Here is a 15,637-nt window from a genome sequence, read left to right as displayed (position 1 = left end):
CTGATCATCCTCTTCTCAAATTCAAAGCACCTATACATGATTCAGCTAACCACGGGAACTCATGAACCCACTAGCATCTCCTTAGTAGGAGGGTAGAGATCATGTCTGATTCAGTTCTGTATTCCTAGCATAGAGTCTGACAAAGAGCGTGTTCAGTTATGTATTTGATGAACACACGAAATGAATGAAAACATTAATGAGTGAATGAGGGTGGTTTCACGTAACTGCCTGAATCCTGAGGTCTGGAATAACTATGCCCAGCGCCGGGGTGCTGTCATACTAAGCTCTCTTGGAATCAAATTCAGCCTAGGCTCCTTCTAAAATGGGTCTCCAATATCTTTATTATTTTGCAAACACACCCACATGCGCACATGTGGACACATATACACACACGTACATACCCACACACAAGCAAAATGCAGGGGGCCCAAGGAATCCATGATTATGGGTGAGGGGGTAAGGTCCAGGGTGGCGGAAGGGGGGGATGGACAGATGGCCCTGTTCAGCTCAGTTCAGCTCAGCACCTCGTTCCAGAGGCCAGGATGCTCCCTGAAGCTCAGGAATTTTTGCTCCAGAACTAACATCACCTCTGTTCCTCTTCATGCTTGATAGCAGTGCCTAGACCCCATGACTTACCAAACAGGGACAGGAGGTAGGGGAAGGTTGGGAGCCAAATATCCAGAGACTGGGAGAGGCGTAACTTAGGGATCCAGACAGGGCAGGAGGGCAGAACTACTGCTACTGCTCATTGGGGTTGGGGTTGGCATCTGGGTACTTGGTGAGGTCGAAGGTCAGGACTTTGCTGATCACACAGTCCCCTTGCTGAAGGAGGATGGAGAAAAAGAAAAATAAAATTGTAAGGAGAGAATTAAGAGGGGTCAAGTGCCCCAGGATTGTGGGGCCTCAAACCCTCCTCCCTACATACCTGCCCAAAGCGCAGGCAATGGTTCTCCGGGTATGAGAGGATGTACTCAGTCCCATGTGCCTTCTTTTCCTGCCTATCTCTGCACTCTCATCCTTTTCTCTGCTGTCTGGCTGCCTCTGCCTCGCCTTTCCACCTGTCCCCAAATGCAATGGCCCTGCCCAGCTGAGCTGGCTCAGCCTCCAGGGCAGGGCTCCAACAAGCCCAGATGGCCATTCAGGACCTGAGTCCCTATGCTCCCCCACCCCTGTGCCCCTCCACTGCAGCCTTCCCTTCCTGCCCTGGGGAGTCAGGCAGGGAGTGGGGCCGGCTCCTGAGCCAGGCCCGCCCTACCTCGGGGTAGACTCCAATGAGGCTCTCAGCCTTGGTGTAGAACTCCTCCTTGAGAGAAATGACGATGGCCTGGAAGTTGCAAGTCGACTGCTCCTTGATGTAATTTGCTACCTGTGGGAGGGGCCGTGGAGCACTTAGCAGGGCTGAAGCCCTAACACTCCCTGTCTTATCCAGTCAGAGCCAGAGGCAGGTGGGGTGGGGTAGGGGGTGGAGGGTTGGGGGAAGAGAGGCTGAAAGGAGGCCACTGACTAGCACAGTGCGGCTGACCCTGGGCCCAGCCTCCCAGGCACAGAGGACAGGCTGCAGGAATGGCTAGGGCGCACTCAGGAGCTGTTCCCTGAAACCCAGCCCCGACCTGGGGGCCTCCCTCCCGGGCCCCACTTTCCTTGCACCCACCTTGCCAATGTTGGTGTTATCCAGGGCAGCATCGATCTCATCCAGGACGAAGAAGGGGGCTGGCTTGTAGCTGGGAGGGAACCAGTAGGTGAGCTGACACTGATGGGGGCAGGGGCGGGGCATGACAGCCCCGGAGCCCATCACACAGGCCAGCACCCCCTTCCATTTCTTCAGAGCCTGAAGAACCCAGGTCTGAATGTTGCCTGAGCCCCTAAAGGCCAATATACCAACTGAGTCCTCCTTTGCATCCAGCCCTGCGCTCCAGGATCCCACAGAACAGAAGACATGGTCCTCTCTGGAGCGTCCAGGTTGGCTGGGGAGATAAAGTGTCCTAGGCTCTGGCCATACTGACCAAGCTACCTGGAGGTCTACCCCACCCACTCACACCATGTCTCCCTGCCTCTGCACATGCTGTACCCTCTGCCTGGGAATGCCGACTGGTCTCCCTGGCTAACTTCTACTTATCCTTTGCATTTCCTGCTCAAGTGTTAGCTGCCCTTGAAAGGCTTTCCTGGCTACCCACACCCTCCCAGATTGGGTTGGTGGCTCTCCTCTGTGCATCCACAGCTCACACGCTCACCCGGTTACAATATTTAGCTCACTGTCTGTTTACACATCTGGCTTCCAGTAGACCATGAGCTCCTCGAAGACAAAAACCACGTCTGACTCAGCTGTGTCCCTAATCCCCCAACAAGGTCTGGTACAGAGCAGCCCTCAAGAAATGCTCACTGAATGATGCTGTACAATCAAGCACTAAGTTGTGGGGGGGAGTCAGATTCAAGTACTGTTGGCATTCAGGAGGGGGAGGTCAGGGTATGCCACAGTGGTTGAAGCAGGCTTCCTAGAGGAACAGGAGGAAGAGAATGAGATGTGAAGGGGTGGAAGGTGATGGCCAAGCTAGATTTGCATGAAAAGGGCTTATGAGCCAGCAAACATGTGAGCAAAAGCCTGGAGGTGGGACTGAATACATGCAGGGGAGGGCATGCTGAGTGGATGAGGCTGGATTGGGAAGACAGGTCCAGGAAACCAAGGCCACATATGCTGTAGTAGGTAGGGAAACAGGGATTCAATCCAGACTCCACCAGATCATCTTCACCTCGGCATAACTCTGCATATCCTTGGACCCCAGAGCCTCCAGTGGCCTCAGTACAGTCTCCACCAACTGCCCTGGGGGGGGGGGGGGCGGGCGGGCACAGCCTTACCTGTGGATAGCAAAGAGGAGGGCCAGAGCTGCCACTGTTTTTTCCCCCCCTGACAAGTTGTCCATGGGCCGGAAGCGTTTGCCAGGAGCCACACAGTTGTAGTTGATGCCATCCAAGTAGGGCTCCTCGGGGTTCTCAGGGCCCAGGAATGCCTAGGGGGAAAGGAGATGGGTCAAGGGTCTGGGTCTAGATGGGGATGAGGACAGGAAGCCTAGAGGGAAGGGCAAATGAGGATGGGTAGGGGCTAGTTGGGTAAGGGGCTCCAGCCTACCTGGGCACTGCTGTTACGGGACAGGGCCTTGTAGATCTCATCAATGTTGGTGGCCACTGATTCAAAACAGGCATTGAAGCGGTCAAAGCGCTCCTTCTTGATCTGTTCAAATGCCTGCTTGGCCTTCTTGGCTCGCTTTCGGGCTGCCTCAAATTCTGCCACAAGGGAAAGACAGGTGACCCCTCAGTACCCAGGCTCTGCCAAGGCTGAGGACCATGCCCTGGCAAAAATGACCTACAACTGACAATCCACAGAGCAGGGACATCCCACAGGAAGAGGAGTGCCTGCGGAGGGGCCCAGGAAGACAGTTCCACGATCACCTGTATCCAGTGGGCCAGCCACATAGTGCAAAGGAAGAAACATGGGCTTACAGCCACATAACACGGATTCTTCCCTGGGCTCTACCAGCAACCAGCTGTGTGACCTCAGGCAGGTCACTCATTCTCTCTAAACCTCAGCAGTTTTCTACTCTATAAAACAGGTGTGATAATCCCTACTGTTTAGGGCTCTTGGGAGTTTCGAGTAAGAAAGCACGTAAAAACAGGAGCCGTTGTGATGTATAACAGGCCCTTGCCATACCTCTAGCCTCCTGCCCTCATCTTAGAACCAAGAAGAAGAGGAAACCCTTACCGTCTGAGGTTTCCTGGAACTTGTCTCGGACACTTTCCAGCTTTTCCATGGCCTTCATGTTGGGGGCAGCAATACGCTGGAGCACACTCTGCTGCTCATTCAGCTTCTGCTGCAGTGTGTTCATCTCCTGCTTGATCTCCTCCTCGGCCTGGGCATCCTGCAAATCCCAGGTCCAGCAACATCAAGAAGGGCCAGGCCCCTACAGACATACCTGATCCGGGCGGGGGCCTGGGGACCTACTCCCACGCAGAAGGCAGGTTCTTTTTCCCTAACCCTGCTCCTCTCATCAGGTCGTGCCAACAGTAATCATTCCCACCGTCCCTAGAAATTACAGGCTGACGTCGCTTTTCTCATCTCTAGCCCTTCCCCCAGGCCCTGTCAACCTCTCCATCTCTCAGGAGGAGCAGCTGGTGGTGCCCCTCTCTGGCTCTCAGCCCAGGCCATGAGCCAGCGCCATCCCAGGGTGACCTAGAGGCTCCCACATAGGCTGGTCTGGACTCCACTTACAGCTCTACAACGAATAAGGCAACTCACGTTTTCTGCTCAGATCACCACACCTGAGCAAATCCCATTTGAACTTGGTTTTAGGTCTTATGGATATTGTGATGCATGTATGGGCTTGTGCCTTTCTGCCACTTTCAGTCAATAAATATTTACTGAATGCCTTCCAATGCCAGGCACTGGCCACTCATATCCTGTGAGTCATGGCTCCTGTGTTCATAGAGCTCATGGACTAACAGAGGAATGCATATAAGCAAACAATCAGAACATCGTATGGTGAATACCCAAACAATGATAAACAGATGGTGATGGGTCAGCACACAAGAAGGGCACCTAACTCAGACAATGGGGCTAGGGAAGGCTTCCAGGAATATTTTTAAGCTCAGGCCTGTAGGATGAATGGTGAGGACAGAGAGAAGGAACAGTCTTCTATGCAGACAGGAGTATCACATGCAAAACCAGGGTTTATTCATGGTTCATTCAAGGAAATCAAAGCAATTCAAAAAAGTAATCAACTTTAATGAACTTCAAAAGCCAAACAGGGGAATTCCCTGGCGGTCCAGTGGTTACGACTCAGCGCTTTCACTGCCGGGGCCCAGGTTCAATCCTTGATCAGGGAACTAAGACCCCACAAGCCACACAGCACAGCAGGAAAAAAAAAAGGCCAAACAAATAAGCAAAGGGCAATTCAACATGGCAATAGTAGCAACTGTGTGTGTGTGTGTATGTGTGTGTGTGTGTGTGTAAGCACACGCATGCCTGTGCGCTAGGCAAAGAGACAAAGCTGGAGGCACATGAAGAAGCCCAATGATAATGGGCCTTTTAAGAAATTTGGACTTTTTCCCAAGGGAGGTGAGGTACCACTGAATGGCTTCAAGCACAGGAAGGACATGAATATATATATATATATTTTAGAAAAGCCTTTCTGAACATCTCTCTCTATATATATGTATGGAGTGATTCGTGGATACAGTATAAGTAAAATATGAAAGGTACACAATAGAATGCTATCTTTTACCTAAGAGAGGAAATGTGAATAATTTACATACAAATATATTTGTATTTTAAAAATACAACAACAACAAAAAGATAATCCAAAAACTAAAATGGTCACACATACAGGAAGGGAGGTGAAGTTGGACAGGAAAGAAAGCTAAACTTCTCTTCACATACCTTGTATTATACTTCTGGTTTCAGGACCAAATGAAGAATTTACATAATTATAAAACAAAATTAAATTGAATCAAAATGTGAAAGCCACTGGGTAAAAAAACTGTTGGGGAACAAGATACTGACAAGATGCCAAAGAATCACCCTAAAGATTCCTTATTACTTACAAAGGTAAAAGTGTATGCTTAGCATTGAGATCTGGCAATTGATACCTTAACTGAGGATCAAACCTAGAATCATGAATAGTGGGACACCCTAACACTATGTGCCTCCTGGCGTGGTGCAATATAAAGTACACAGTGGGGAGTTCCCTGGCGGTCCAGTGATTAGGACTTGGTGCTTTCACTACCATGGCCCGAGTTCAATCTCTGCTAGGGGAACTAAGATTCGGCAAGCCACGCTGCACAGACAGCGGGGAGGGGGAGTACACAGTGAAATATTTTTGCCAAAAAATTACTTAACCCAAGTCTATCAAGCCTCTAAAATAGTTCAAACTTCCAATTCATAGGAAATACAAGGTTAGGTGGAACAAATTAACAGAGTAATGAAAGGAAACTAACATATCCATAATGTACCCATAACATATCCTGTTCTGCGAGACAACATGTAGACTGTTCAAAACACCAATGTTATGAAAAAAAGTGAGGGGACTGCTCCACATTAAAAGAAACTAACTAAATAAAAGAAACTAAAGAGAACAACCAAAAGCAATGCATGAATTTGATTGGATCACAGCTTAAAAAAAACAAACTACTACAAAAGACACTTTGTAACAACTAGGGAAATTTGAATATGGGTGGAATATTGACATAAAATTATTAATTTTCTTAGATATAAAACTGAACTTTTTTTTTTTTTTTTTTGCGGTACGCGGGCATCTCACTGTTGTGGCCTCTCCCATCGCGGAGCACAGGCTCCGGACACGCAGGCTCGGCGGCCATGGCTCACGGGCCCAGCCGCTCCGCAGCATGTGGGATCCTCCCAGACCGGGACACGAACCCGTGCCCCCTGCATCGGCAGGCGGACTCTCAACCACTGCGCCACCAGGAAAGCCCGAACTGTGTCTTTTGGTCTTGTTTATTGGTTTCCTTTGCTGTGCAAAACTTTGAAGTTTCATTAGGTCCCATTTGTTTATTTTTGTTTTTATTTCCATTTCTCTAGGAGGTGGGCTAAAAAGGATCTTGCTGTGATTTATGTCATGGAGTGTTCTGCCTATGTTTTCCTCTAAGAGTTTGATAGTTTCTGGCCTTACATTTAGGTCTTTAATCCATTTTGAGCTTATTTTTGTGTATGGTGTTAGGGAGTGATCTAATCTCATACTTTTACATGTACCTGTCCAGTTTTCCCAGCACCACTTATTGAAGAGGCTGTCCTTTCTCCACTGTACATTCCTGCCTCCTTTATCAAAGATAAGGTGACCATATGTGCATAGGTTTAGCTCTGGGCTTTCTATCCTGTTCCATTGATCTATCTTTCTGTTTTTGTGCCAGTACCACACTGTCTTGATTACTGTAGCTTTGTAGTATAGTCTGAAGTCAGGGAGCCTGATTCCTCCAGCTCCGTTTTTTGTTCTTAAGATTGCTTTGGCTATTCGGGGTCTTTTGTGTTTCCATACAAATTATGAAATTTTTTTGTTCTAGTTCTGTGAAAAATGCCAGTGGTAGTTTGACAGGGATTGCATTGAATCTGTAGATTGCTTTAGGTAGTAGAGTCATTTTCACAATGTTGATTCTTCCAATCCAAGAACATGGTATATCTCTCCATCTATCTGTATCATCTTTAATTTCTTTCATCAGTGTCTTATAATTTTCTGCATACAGGTCTTTTGTCTCCTTAGGTAGGTTTATTCCTAGATATTTTATTCTTTTTGTTGCAATGGTAAATGGGAGTGTTTTCTTGATTTCACTTTCAGATTTTTCATCATTAGTGTATAGGAATGCCCGAGATTTCCGCGCATTAATTTTGTATCCTGCTACCTTACCACATTCATTGATTAGCTCTAGTAGTTTTCTGGTAGCATCTTTAGGATTCTCTATGTATAGTACCATGTCATCTGCAAACAGTGACAGCTTTACTTCTTCTTTTCCGATTTGGATTCCTTTTATTTCCTTTTCTTCTCTGATTGCTGTGGCTAAAACTTCCAAAACTATGTTGAAGAAGAGTGGTGAGAAAATATTTGCAAATGAAGCAACTGACGAAGGATTAATCTCCAAAATTTACAAGCAGCTCATGCAGCTCAATAACAAAAAAACAAACAACCCAATCCAAAAACGGGCAGAAGACCTAAATAGACATTTCTCCAAAGAAGATATACAGACTGCCAACAAACACATGAAAGAATGCTCAACATCATTAATCATTAGAGAAATGCAAATCAAAACTACAATGAGATATCATCTCACACCAGTCAGAATGGCCATCATCAAAAAATCTAGAAACAGGGCTTCCTTGGTGGCGCAGTGGTTGAGAGTCTGCCTGCCGATGCAGGGGATGCGGGTTTGTGCCCCGGTCCGGGAGGATCCCACATGCCGTGGAGCGGCTGGCCCCGTGAGCCATGGCCGCTGAGCCTGCGCGTCCGGAGCCTGTGCTCCGCGACGGGAGAGGCCACAACAGTGAGAGGCCCGCATACAGAAAAAAAAAAAAAAAAAAATCTAGAAACAATAAATGCTGGAGACGGTGTAGAGAAAAGGGAACACTCTTGCACTGCTGGTGGGAATGTGAATTGGTACAGCCACTATAGAGAACAGTATGGAGGTTCCTTAAAAAACTACAAATAGAACTACCATATGACCCAGCAATCCCACTACTGGGCATATACCCTGAGGAAACCATAATTCAAAAAGAGTCATGTACCAAAATCTTCATTGCAGGTCTATTTACAATAGCCAGGACATGGAAGCAACCTAAGTGTCCATCAACAGAGGACAGGATAAAGAAGATGTGGCACATATATACAATGGAATATTACTCAGCCATAAAAAGAAACGAAATTGAGCTATTTGTAATGAGGTGGATAGACCTAGAGTCTGTCATACAGAGTGAAGTAAGTCAGAAAGAGAAAGACAAATACCGTATGCTAACACATGTATATGGAATGTAAGGAAAAAAAAAGTCATGAAGAACCTAGGGGTGAGACAGGAATAAAGACACAGACCTACTTGAGAATGGACTTGAGGATATGGGGAGGGGGAAGGGTAAGCTGTGACAAAGCAAGAGAGAGGCATGGACATATATACACTACCAAACGTAAGGTAGATAGCTAGTGGGAAGCAGCCGCATAGCACAGGGAGATCAGTTTGGTGCTTTGTGACAGCCTGGAGGGGTGGGATAGGGAGGGTGGGAGGGAGGGAGACGCAAGAGGGAAGAGATAAGGGAACATATGTGTATGTATAACTGATTCACTTTGTTATAAAGCAGAAACTAACACACCATTGTAAAGCAATTATACTCCAATAAAGATGTAAAAAAAAAATTGAACTGCGGTTATGGAGGAGAATCCCTCGTTCCAGCATGCTAAAGAATTTAGAGTTGAAGTCTACAACTTCCTTCAAAAGGTTCAGCAAAAACAAAAAAAGTGTGCAGTGCAGAGGGAGGGAGAGAGTCAAGAGAGATTAGAGAGAAAGCAAACTGGGAAAATGTTCATTGGTCAATCTAAGGTGAAAGGCATATGGGTGTTCAACTGTACTGTTCTTTCAGTTTTTCTTGTAGGTTTGAAAAGTTTCAAAATTAAACTTGGAAAAAATAAAGGAGAATACTAAAAAGCAAAATCCTTTAAAAATTGAAAACTAAACAAAAGAAATCTGCCTATATATTAGGCTGGTTAAACACTCAGAAGATTCTTTCAAATCACTTTAAAACATAGGAACACGACTATCCATGCCCCATGAGCCATTAGCTTAATGAGCCATTAGCATCAAGAAAATCCTAAATAGCATTCAATAATCGAATTGTTACTAATAATATCTTATTATGATTTTCTATATACATGATAGGCTAAAGTAAATATACTATTGAATACTTGCTAGAAGCCAGATTTTTAGCAAGAATAATTGGAAACTCAAACATAAAATCAACGTTAAACTGTGAGAATTACAATTTCAGTTGGAAGTATCAATATGAACTCATGATACATTTTTCCCTCTAATAAAAAATGCATTTTGTAGCCCAGTCTACTGAAAAGTTCTAGAAGCACTGAGCAACCCAGCAGTCATGAACATTCCAGTGTCCAGATGGTAGTTGCTAAATAATAGCATTCCCTACTAAAAGAAGTCAGAGCTTCTCAGAGAAATGGCTAATTCCAGATCTGCGGTGGGAAACGTAAAGGATGAGCCCGGACATACCAGAAAGCAAGGAAGATATCAAAGACTACAGGAGGGGACTTCCCTGGTGGTCCAGTGGTTAAGAATCTGCCTTCCAATACGGGGGTGCGGGTTCAATCCCTGGTCGGGGAACTAAGATCTCACATGCCACGTGGCACAGCCAAAAAAAAAAAAAAAAAAAAAAAAAAGACTACAAGGGTTGTGTCAAAATTATTCAGAAGCCAACTTGAACGAGTTCCCACTGGCCAAAGATACAACACCTTGATGCAATGAGAAGGATAATAACCACAGCAGAGTGCAACACGTCAAATGTGTTTAAATCCTTAAGTTCATAATAACGTGAAAACAACTCAGTGGACAAATCTTGAGAATGCCAAAGAACCACCTCATTATTTTATAAACTGGTAAATAAAGGGAAAGAATCAAGCACATATATCCTGCCTTTCCTATAGAAACTACCTCAGGGTAACCAAATAATTGACGAGAGGAAATCTCTTTACAGTATTCCAGCTAATAAAGAAATGATAGAATAAGATGACCATTTTGCAACCCCTGACAAATTATGTAATGGATCTAGGCAATAATCATCATGGCTGCAAGCCACACAAAAAGAGCCAGTGACCAGACATTATAAACCTCCTGATGGAAGTAATGACGTCATATGAAGTAGTCTTGACCAAAATAAACCCCAAAACTTCAATCTAATCAAACCTCTAGATCTGAGCTGTCCAATACAGTGGCCACAACCCACATGTCACTACTGAGCATGAAAAACGCAGCTAGTGTGACTGAGGAACTAAAGTTTTAATTTTATTGAATGCTAGCTAATTTAAATTTAAAAACTGATACTCAATTCAGTTACTACAAAACTTCTAAGTATATTTGGAACAACTCGGGTATGTGGTTCTCCTTTTTCAATTGTAAATTTTAGGATATCTAAATACAGATCAAGTATTTCTGAGTAAAATTTAGCATCCAAATTGAGATGTGCTGGAAGCTTAAAATAGATAATGAATTTTGAAGACTTAGTACAAAGAGATGGTTAAATTTCTCATCAATAATTTTTAGACTGTTTACACATTGAAATGATCATTCTTTTGGATATACTCGGTTAAACAAAATATAGTATTAAAATTAATTTCATGTTTTAAAAGTTACACATGTGGATGATACTGTATCTCTATTGAACAACACTGATCTACATCTAACTACCCACTTACAAGAACTATGGGGGACAGCAGAACTTATTTTTTTTGCTTTGTTCTGCGGGAACATTTCAAAAACCACAGGATACAATCAACCAAGTACAGAATGCAGAAAATCCTTCAGGAGAAATGAGCGAATTTCTTCAACAACAATAAATATTGCAGAGAAAAATAAAAACAGACAGAGGGGGAACTTTTGGATTAAATGAGACTTAGGAGACATCATCAAGCAATCACTATATCAATCATCTATCTCTCTTTCATCTTACTTGACTCCCAGTTCAAGCAAGCAAACTGTGAGTGTGTGTGTGTATAACAATCAGGGAAATGTGAACACTAATCATAATACTATTATTAAGGAATTACATAATAATATATAACTCCAATGTTAAGTAATTGGGTTTTTTGTATGATAATGATTCTAAATATTTTTAAGAACTTTCTCTTATAGAGATACATCCTGAAATATTTACAAATGAAATGACATGGTGCCCAGAATTTTTTAAATAACCTGGGGGTGGGAAGGGGAGGCTGGAGTGTGTGTGGGTGCATATGAAACAACTTTGGCCATGAGTTGATAACTGCTGAAACTGGTGATGGCCACATGAGACAGCACTGTACTATTTTACTTCTGCATATGAAATTTTCCATAATAAAAATCTAATAAGAACAATAGCAAAAATCAACTTGAAGTGGCTCCCGCTGGCCAAGAATGGGACAATTTGAATATCAAAAAGAAAAATGACTCCAAATAGACTGAAACATACCAAAAGACATTTCAACACTTAAGTTTATAATAAATATAAATTAGAAACCTCACTGGTCACTAACTTTAAAGGTTACAAGGGCAACCAAGTCATTCTGAAAGCTGGTAAATAAAGGCAAAGAATTAAGTATTTATTCTACCTTTTCTGTACTAACTGAATTTCAAGGGAACTAAACAGTTGATGTGAGAAAGTTCTTTTTTAGAAATCCAATTAATAAATGTAGGAGGAATGAAAGAATCAGAAAATTACCATTTTGCAGCCCTTAATAGATGTAGGCAATGATCGTTCGTTAATAGCTGCTGAAACCAGCTGTGAAAGGCTGATAGGGAACTTTATAAGATTGATGGGGCTAATAACACCTGAACATGGTGATCATGATTGCTTTTCCTTTTTTAACTTTACATTACGTAAATTTTTAAACATTCACAGAAATGCAGAGAATAATACAATGAACCCCACGTACCCAGCTTCAGTAATTATCAACTCATGGCCAATACTCTGCCATCTATACCCAATTTCTTTCTATATTCAACTATTTTAAACCAAATCTCAAATGTTTCATCCATAAATACTTCAGTATGTACCTCTAAAACAGGGTTTCTGAATCTCAGCACTAATGATATTTTGAGCCAAATAATTTGTTGTTGTGGGGGCTGTCCTTTGTGCACTGTAGGATGTTTAGCAGCATCCCTGTTGTCTACCCACTAGATACTGGTAGCAACCCCTGTCCCAGTTGCGACAACTGGGTGTGACAAGAGTATCTCCAGACATTACCAAGTGTCCCCTGGGGAGGCAAAATCCACCCCACCCATTGAGAACCACTGTTGTAAAAGGTAAGGACATTTTAAAAACAAAACCACAATACCATTATCACCTAAAAATATTAACAGCAATTCCTGAACATCATAAACTATCTGGTCAGTGTTCAAATCATCCCAATTGTGTTACATAAAAAATTTTTTACAGGTTTTTTTCAAAGCAGGTTCCAAATAAGGTGCCCACATTACAACTGGCTGATATGTCTCTTAAATCTCATTTAATCTATAAATTCCCCTGCCTCTCTTTTCTTTGCAATGGATTCAAGGGAAGGCCACATATTGTAATTGGTTGATTTGTCTCATAAGCCTATAAAAGTTCTCCCTTTCTGTTTATTTCTTTCTTCCCATTTATTTATGGAAGAGACCAGGTCTTTTGTCCTTTAGAGTTTCCCACAGTCTGGATTTAGTTAACTGCATCCCTGTGCTTTTATTTAACATGTTCCTCTGGCACCAGTGTTTCATGTAATTGGTGGACATAAAAGCTTAATCAGATCCTTGTTTGAGTTTCTGGCAAGAATATTTCACAGGTAGTGTTGAGCATTCATCAATCTTATCATTACAAAGATAGAGAGAACTGACATTCAGTGTCTACTGATGCGATGCAAAAGGAAGTTCATGAGTACACGGTACCATGTATGATATATTCTTGCCCAAAATAAAAAATGAATCTGAATCCAATCAAACCACAGATTTAACTACCAGTTTATAGGAAACACAAGGATGGAAGAACATGTCAAAAAACATCATGGGACACAATCAGCCAAATTCAGAGTACAGAAAATTGTACAAGACCAATGACCCAGTTTCTTCCATAAATAGCAAGAAAAAAATAAAAAGGGATAAAAAATGTTATAGACCATAAGAGACCAATTTTAACACATGGACCTCACTTGGATCCTGATTTAAACACAGAAAATTATTTTATTTTATTTTATTTTTTTTGCGGTACGCGGGCCTCTCACTGTTGTGGCCTCTCCCGTTGTGGAGCACAGGCTCCGGACGCGCAGGCTCAGTGGCCATGGCTCACGGGCCCAGCCACTCCGTGGCGAGTGGGATCTTCCCGGACTGGGGCACGAACCCGTGTCCCGTGCATCGGCAGGCAGACTCTCAACCACTGCGCCACCAGGGAAGCCCAGAAAAAATATTTTTAAAAAAGATATTTACGGGACATTCATGGAAATCTAAACATTTATTGAATATCAGGTGACATTACAGAGTTAGTGCTAATTTTTTGGTATAATATCGTGGTTACATTTTTTAAAAAGGAGTCCTAGAGATATATACTGAGGTAATTATGAATGGAATATCTAGAATTTGATTTAAAATGTGCCAATCAGGAGGGGGAAGGGTATAAAAAACAGGATTGACCATATGTTGCTAATTATTGAAGCTGGATGATGGGTACCTGGGGTTCATTGTATCATTCTCTCTACTTCTGTATCTGTTTGAAATTTTCCATAATAAAAAGGTTAAAAAAAAAAAAAATCAAGTCCCCCTGCCTGGCTATAAGGAAAGATTGGAAAGCACCAGAAACTATTTAGAAGGCTCCTACAGTAGTCCATGTGAGTGGTGAAAGCAGCCTGAACTAGAGAGACAGTGGAAACAGAGAAAAGTAGAATTCAGTAGATATTTGGAAGGTAGAATTGACAGGGCTTGGTAATTCACTGAATATGCAAAGTGAGAGAGAGAGTTAAGGACAAGGCTCAGATTTCTGGTTGGAACCTGGGGCTGGCACTGAAGAGAAGAGGCCGATTTGGGGAGGAAGGCTGGGGTTTGAGGTACCTGTGGGCCCTAGCATAGAGATGGCAGCTGAAGCCAGGGGAGTAGAGGAGATACCCAGGATGAGAGAAGGAAAGGATGCCTGGGACAGAGCCCTGAGAACCCCCCGAGGTCTATCTGTTCACTGTCCAGGAGCCTGTTCTCCGTGTATCTGGGCTGAGATGTGTACACAGGTGGAAGGGGAAGACTGGCAACAGGCAGGGATGGGGGCAGCTGGGGGTGGAGGTGGAAGATGTGCCTGTGTCTGTGTGTGCATATCGGGGGAAGCCATGGATCACAACTCCACCCCACCCCCCGCCTTGCCAGCTTGCCCCTCTTTCCAGACATGGTCTGTCTCCACAGGGCCCCCAGATGAGCTGACCCTCTCTCTGGACAGCTGGGAGGATGTACCCACTCCCCGAGGCTGAGCCTCACCTTCAGATCCTCACACAGGTCGCCGTAGTCAATCTCGATGAGGGCCTCTCGTGCATAGATATTGGAAGTTCGTTGGGAGCCACTCACTGAATCCTCCCCCTGGGAGCTACCCTGCAATGGCAAGAGGGAGAGTCAAATGGACCCGAATGGCCATAAGAGCACTTGCTCCTCTAGAGGGGGCTGAGGGGCTCCTTTGCAGCCTTCGATGTCTTTGAGAAGCACCTTGCTAGAAAGTACCTGTGGCAAAAGGAAGAGCAGCTCTGACAGGAGAAAGATCTGAGTTCAAAATTGGGCTCTACCGCCGACTAACCGCGTGACCCTGGGCAAGCCATGCTGTTGCTTGAATCCTCATTTAAACACACAAACCCTCATCTGTAACACCGGACGATGCCTGCCTGGCAGGGCTGTGCTTAGGATTAGGAGTAATTATATCACATGCTACCATGATGCCTGGCACACTGCCGGTGTTCAAAATATTTTGCTGAATTAAATGGAAATGCTATTTGGGAAGAAAGGAGGGAGAAAGACATGTGGGACTGAAATACATGTTCAGGTCAAAGACAAGATATCTGCAAACCTCCTCTCAGTTAACATTCCCAGCCCCTTGCTACCAAGCTTCACTTCCAGTGGATAAAATGCCTTGGCTCTTCTATTGGCTGGTGTCTCTCCCTTTTCCATAACTAAGCTTCATCACCTCTGCATTGCTGATGTCCCTTACCCAACTCTCTCCTGGCCAACCTCCCTCACTGCAGCTAAGTTACCATCCCTCAGGTCCCTCAATTCCATCTTCCTTTGCTCTTGGCTAATGTCCCTCAATTCCCACTCCTACCAATATCCATCACCTGCTGGAACTATCTTAGCTCAAGTCCCTAAGGTTAATGAATGACTTCCTCCTCTCCTGGCTTACCTC

The 15,637-nt window shown here is 44.1% G+C and overlaps 1 protein-coding gene across 3 annotated transcripts in view; it reads right to left on the bottom strand.

The window, feature by feature from the left end:
• Positions 1–315: 315 nt before the first annotated feature.
• SMC1A (structural maintenance of chromosomes 1A) overlaps positions 316–15,637 on the bottom strand; it is a 34,667-nt gene continuing 19,345 nt past the window's right edge. For all 3 annotated transcript variants that reach the window (XM_060086294.1, XM_060086296.1, XM_060086297.1), the window contains 7 exons: positions 14,728–14,838; positions 3,755–3,911; positions 3,125–3,279; positions 2,854–3,005; positions 1,652–1,721; positions 1,256–1,366; positions 316–822 (listed from right to left, as the gene is read on the bottom strand). In XM_060086294.1, the coding sequence (XP_059942277.1) occupies positions 739–822; positions 1,256–1,366; positions 1,652–1,721; positions 2,854–3,005; positions 3,125–3,279; positions 3,755–3,911; positions 14,728–14,838 (840 nt within the window). In that variant the 3' untranslated portion in view covers positions 316–738. The remainder of the gene's footprint in view (positions 823–1,255; positions 1,367–1,651; positions 1,722–2,853; positions 3,006–3,124; positions 3,280–3,754; positions 3,912–14,727; positions 14,839–15,637) is intronic.

This window comes from Mesoplodon densirostris, chromosome X, assembly GCF_025265405.1.
Source record: "Mesoplodon densirostris isolate mMesDen1 chromosome X, mMesDen1 primary haplotype, whole genome shotgun sequence".
In the NCBI taxonomy this organism is placed as follows: Eukaryota; Metazoa; Chordata; class Mammalia; order Artiodactyla; family Ziphiidae; genus Mesoplodon; species Mesoplodon densirostris.
Note: the sequence above shows the minus strand (reverse complement) of the source record. Positions and strands in the feature narration are given on the sequence as shown.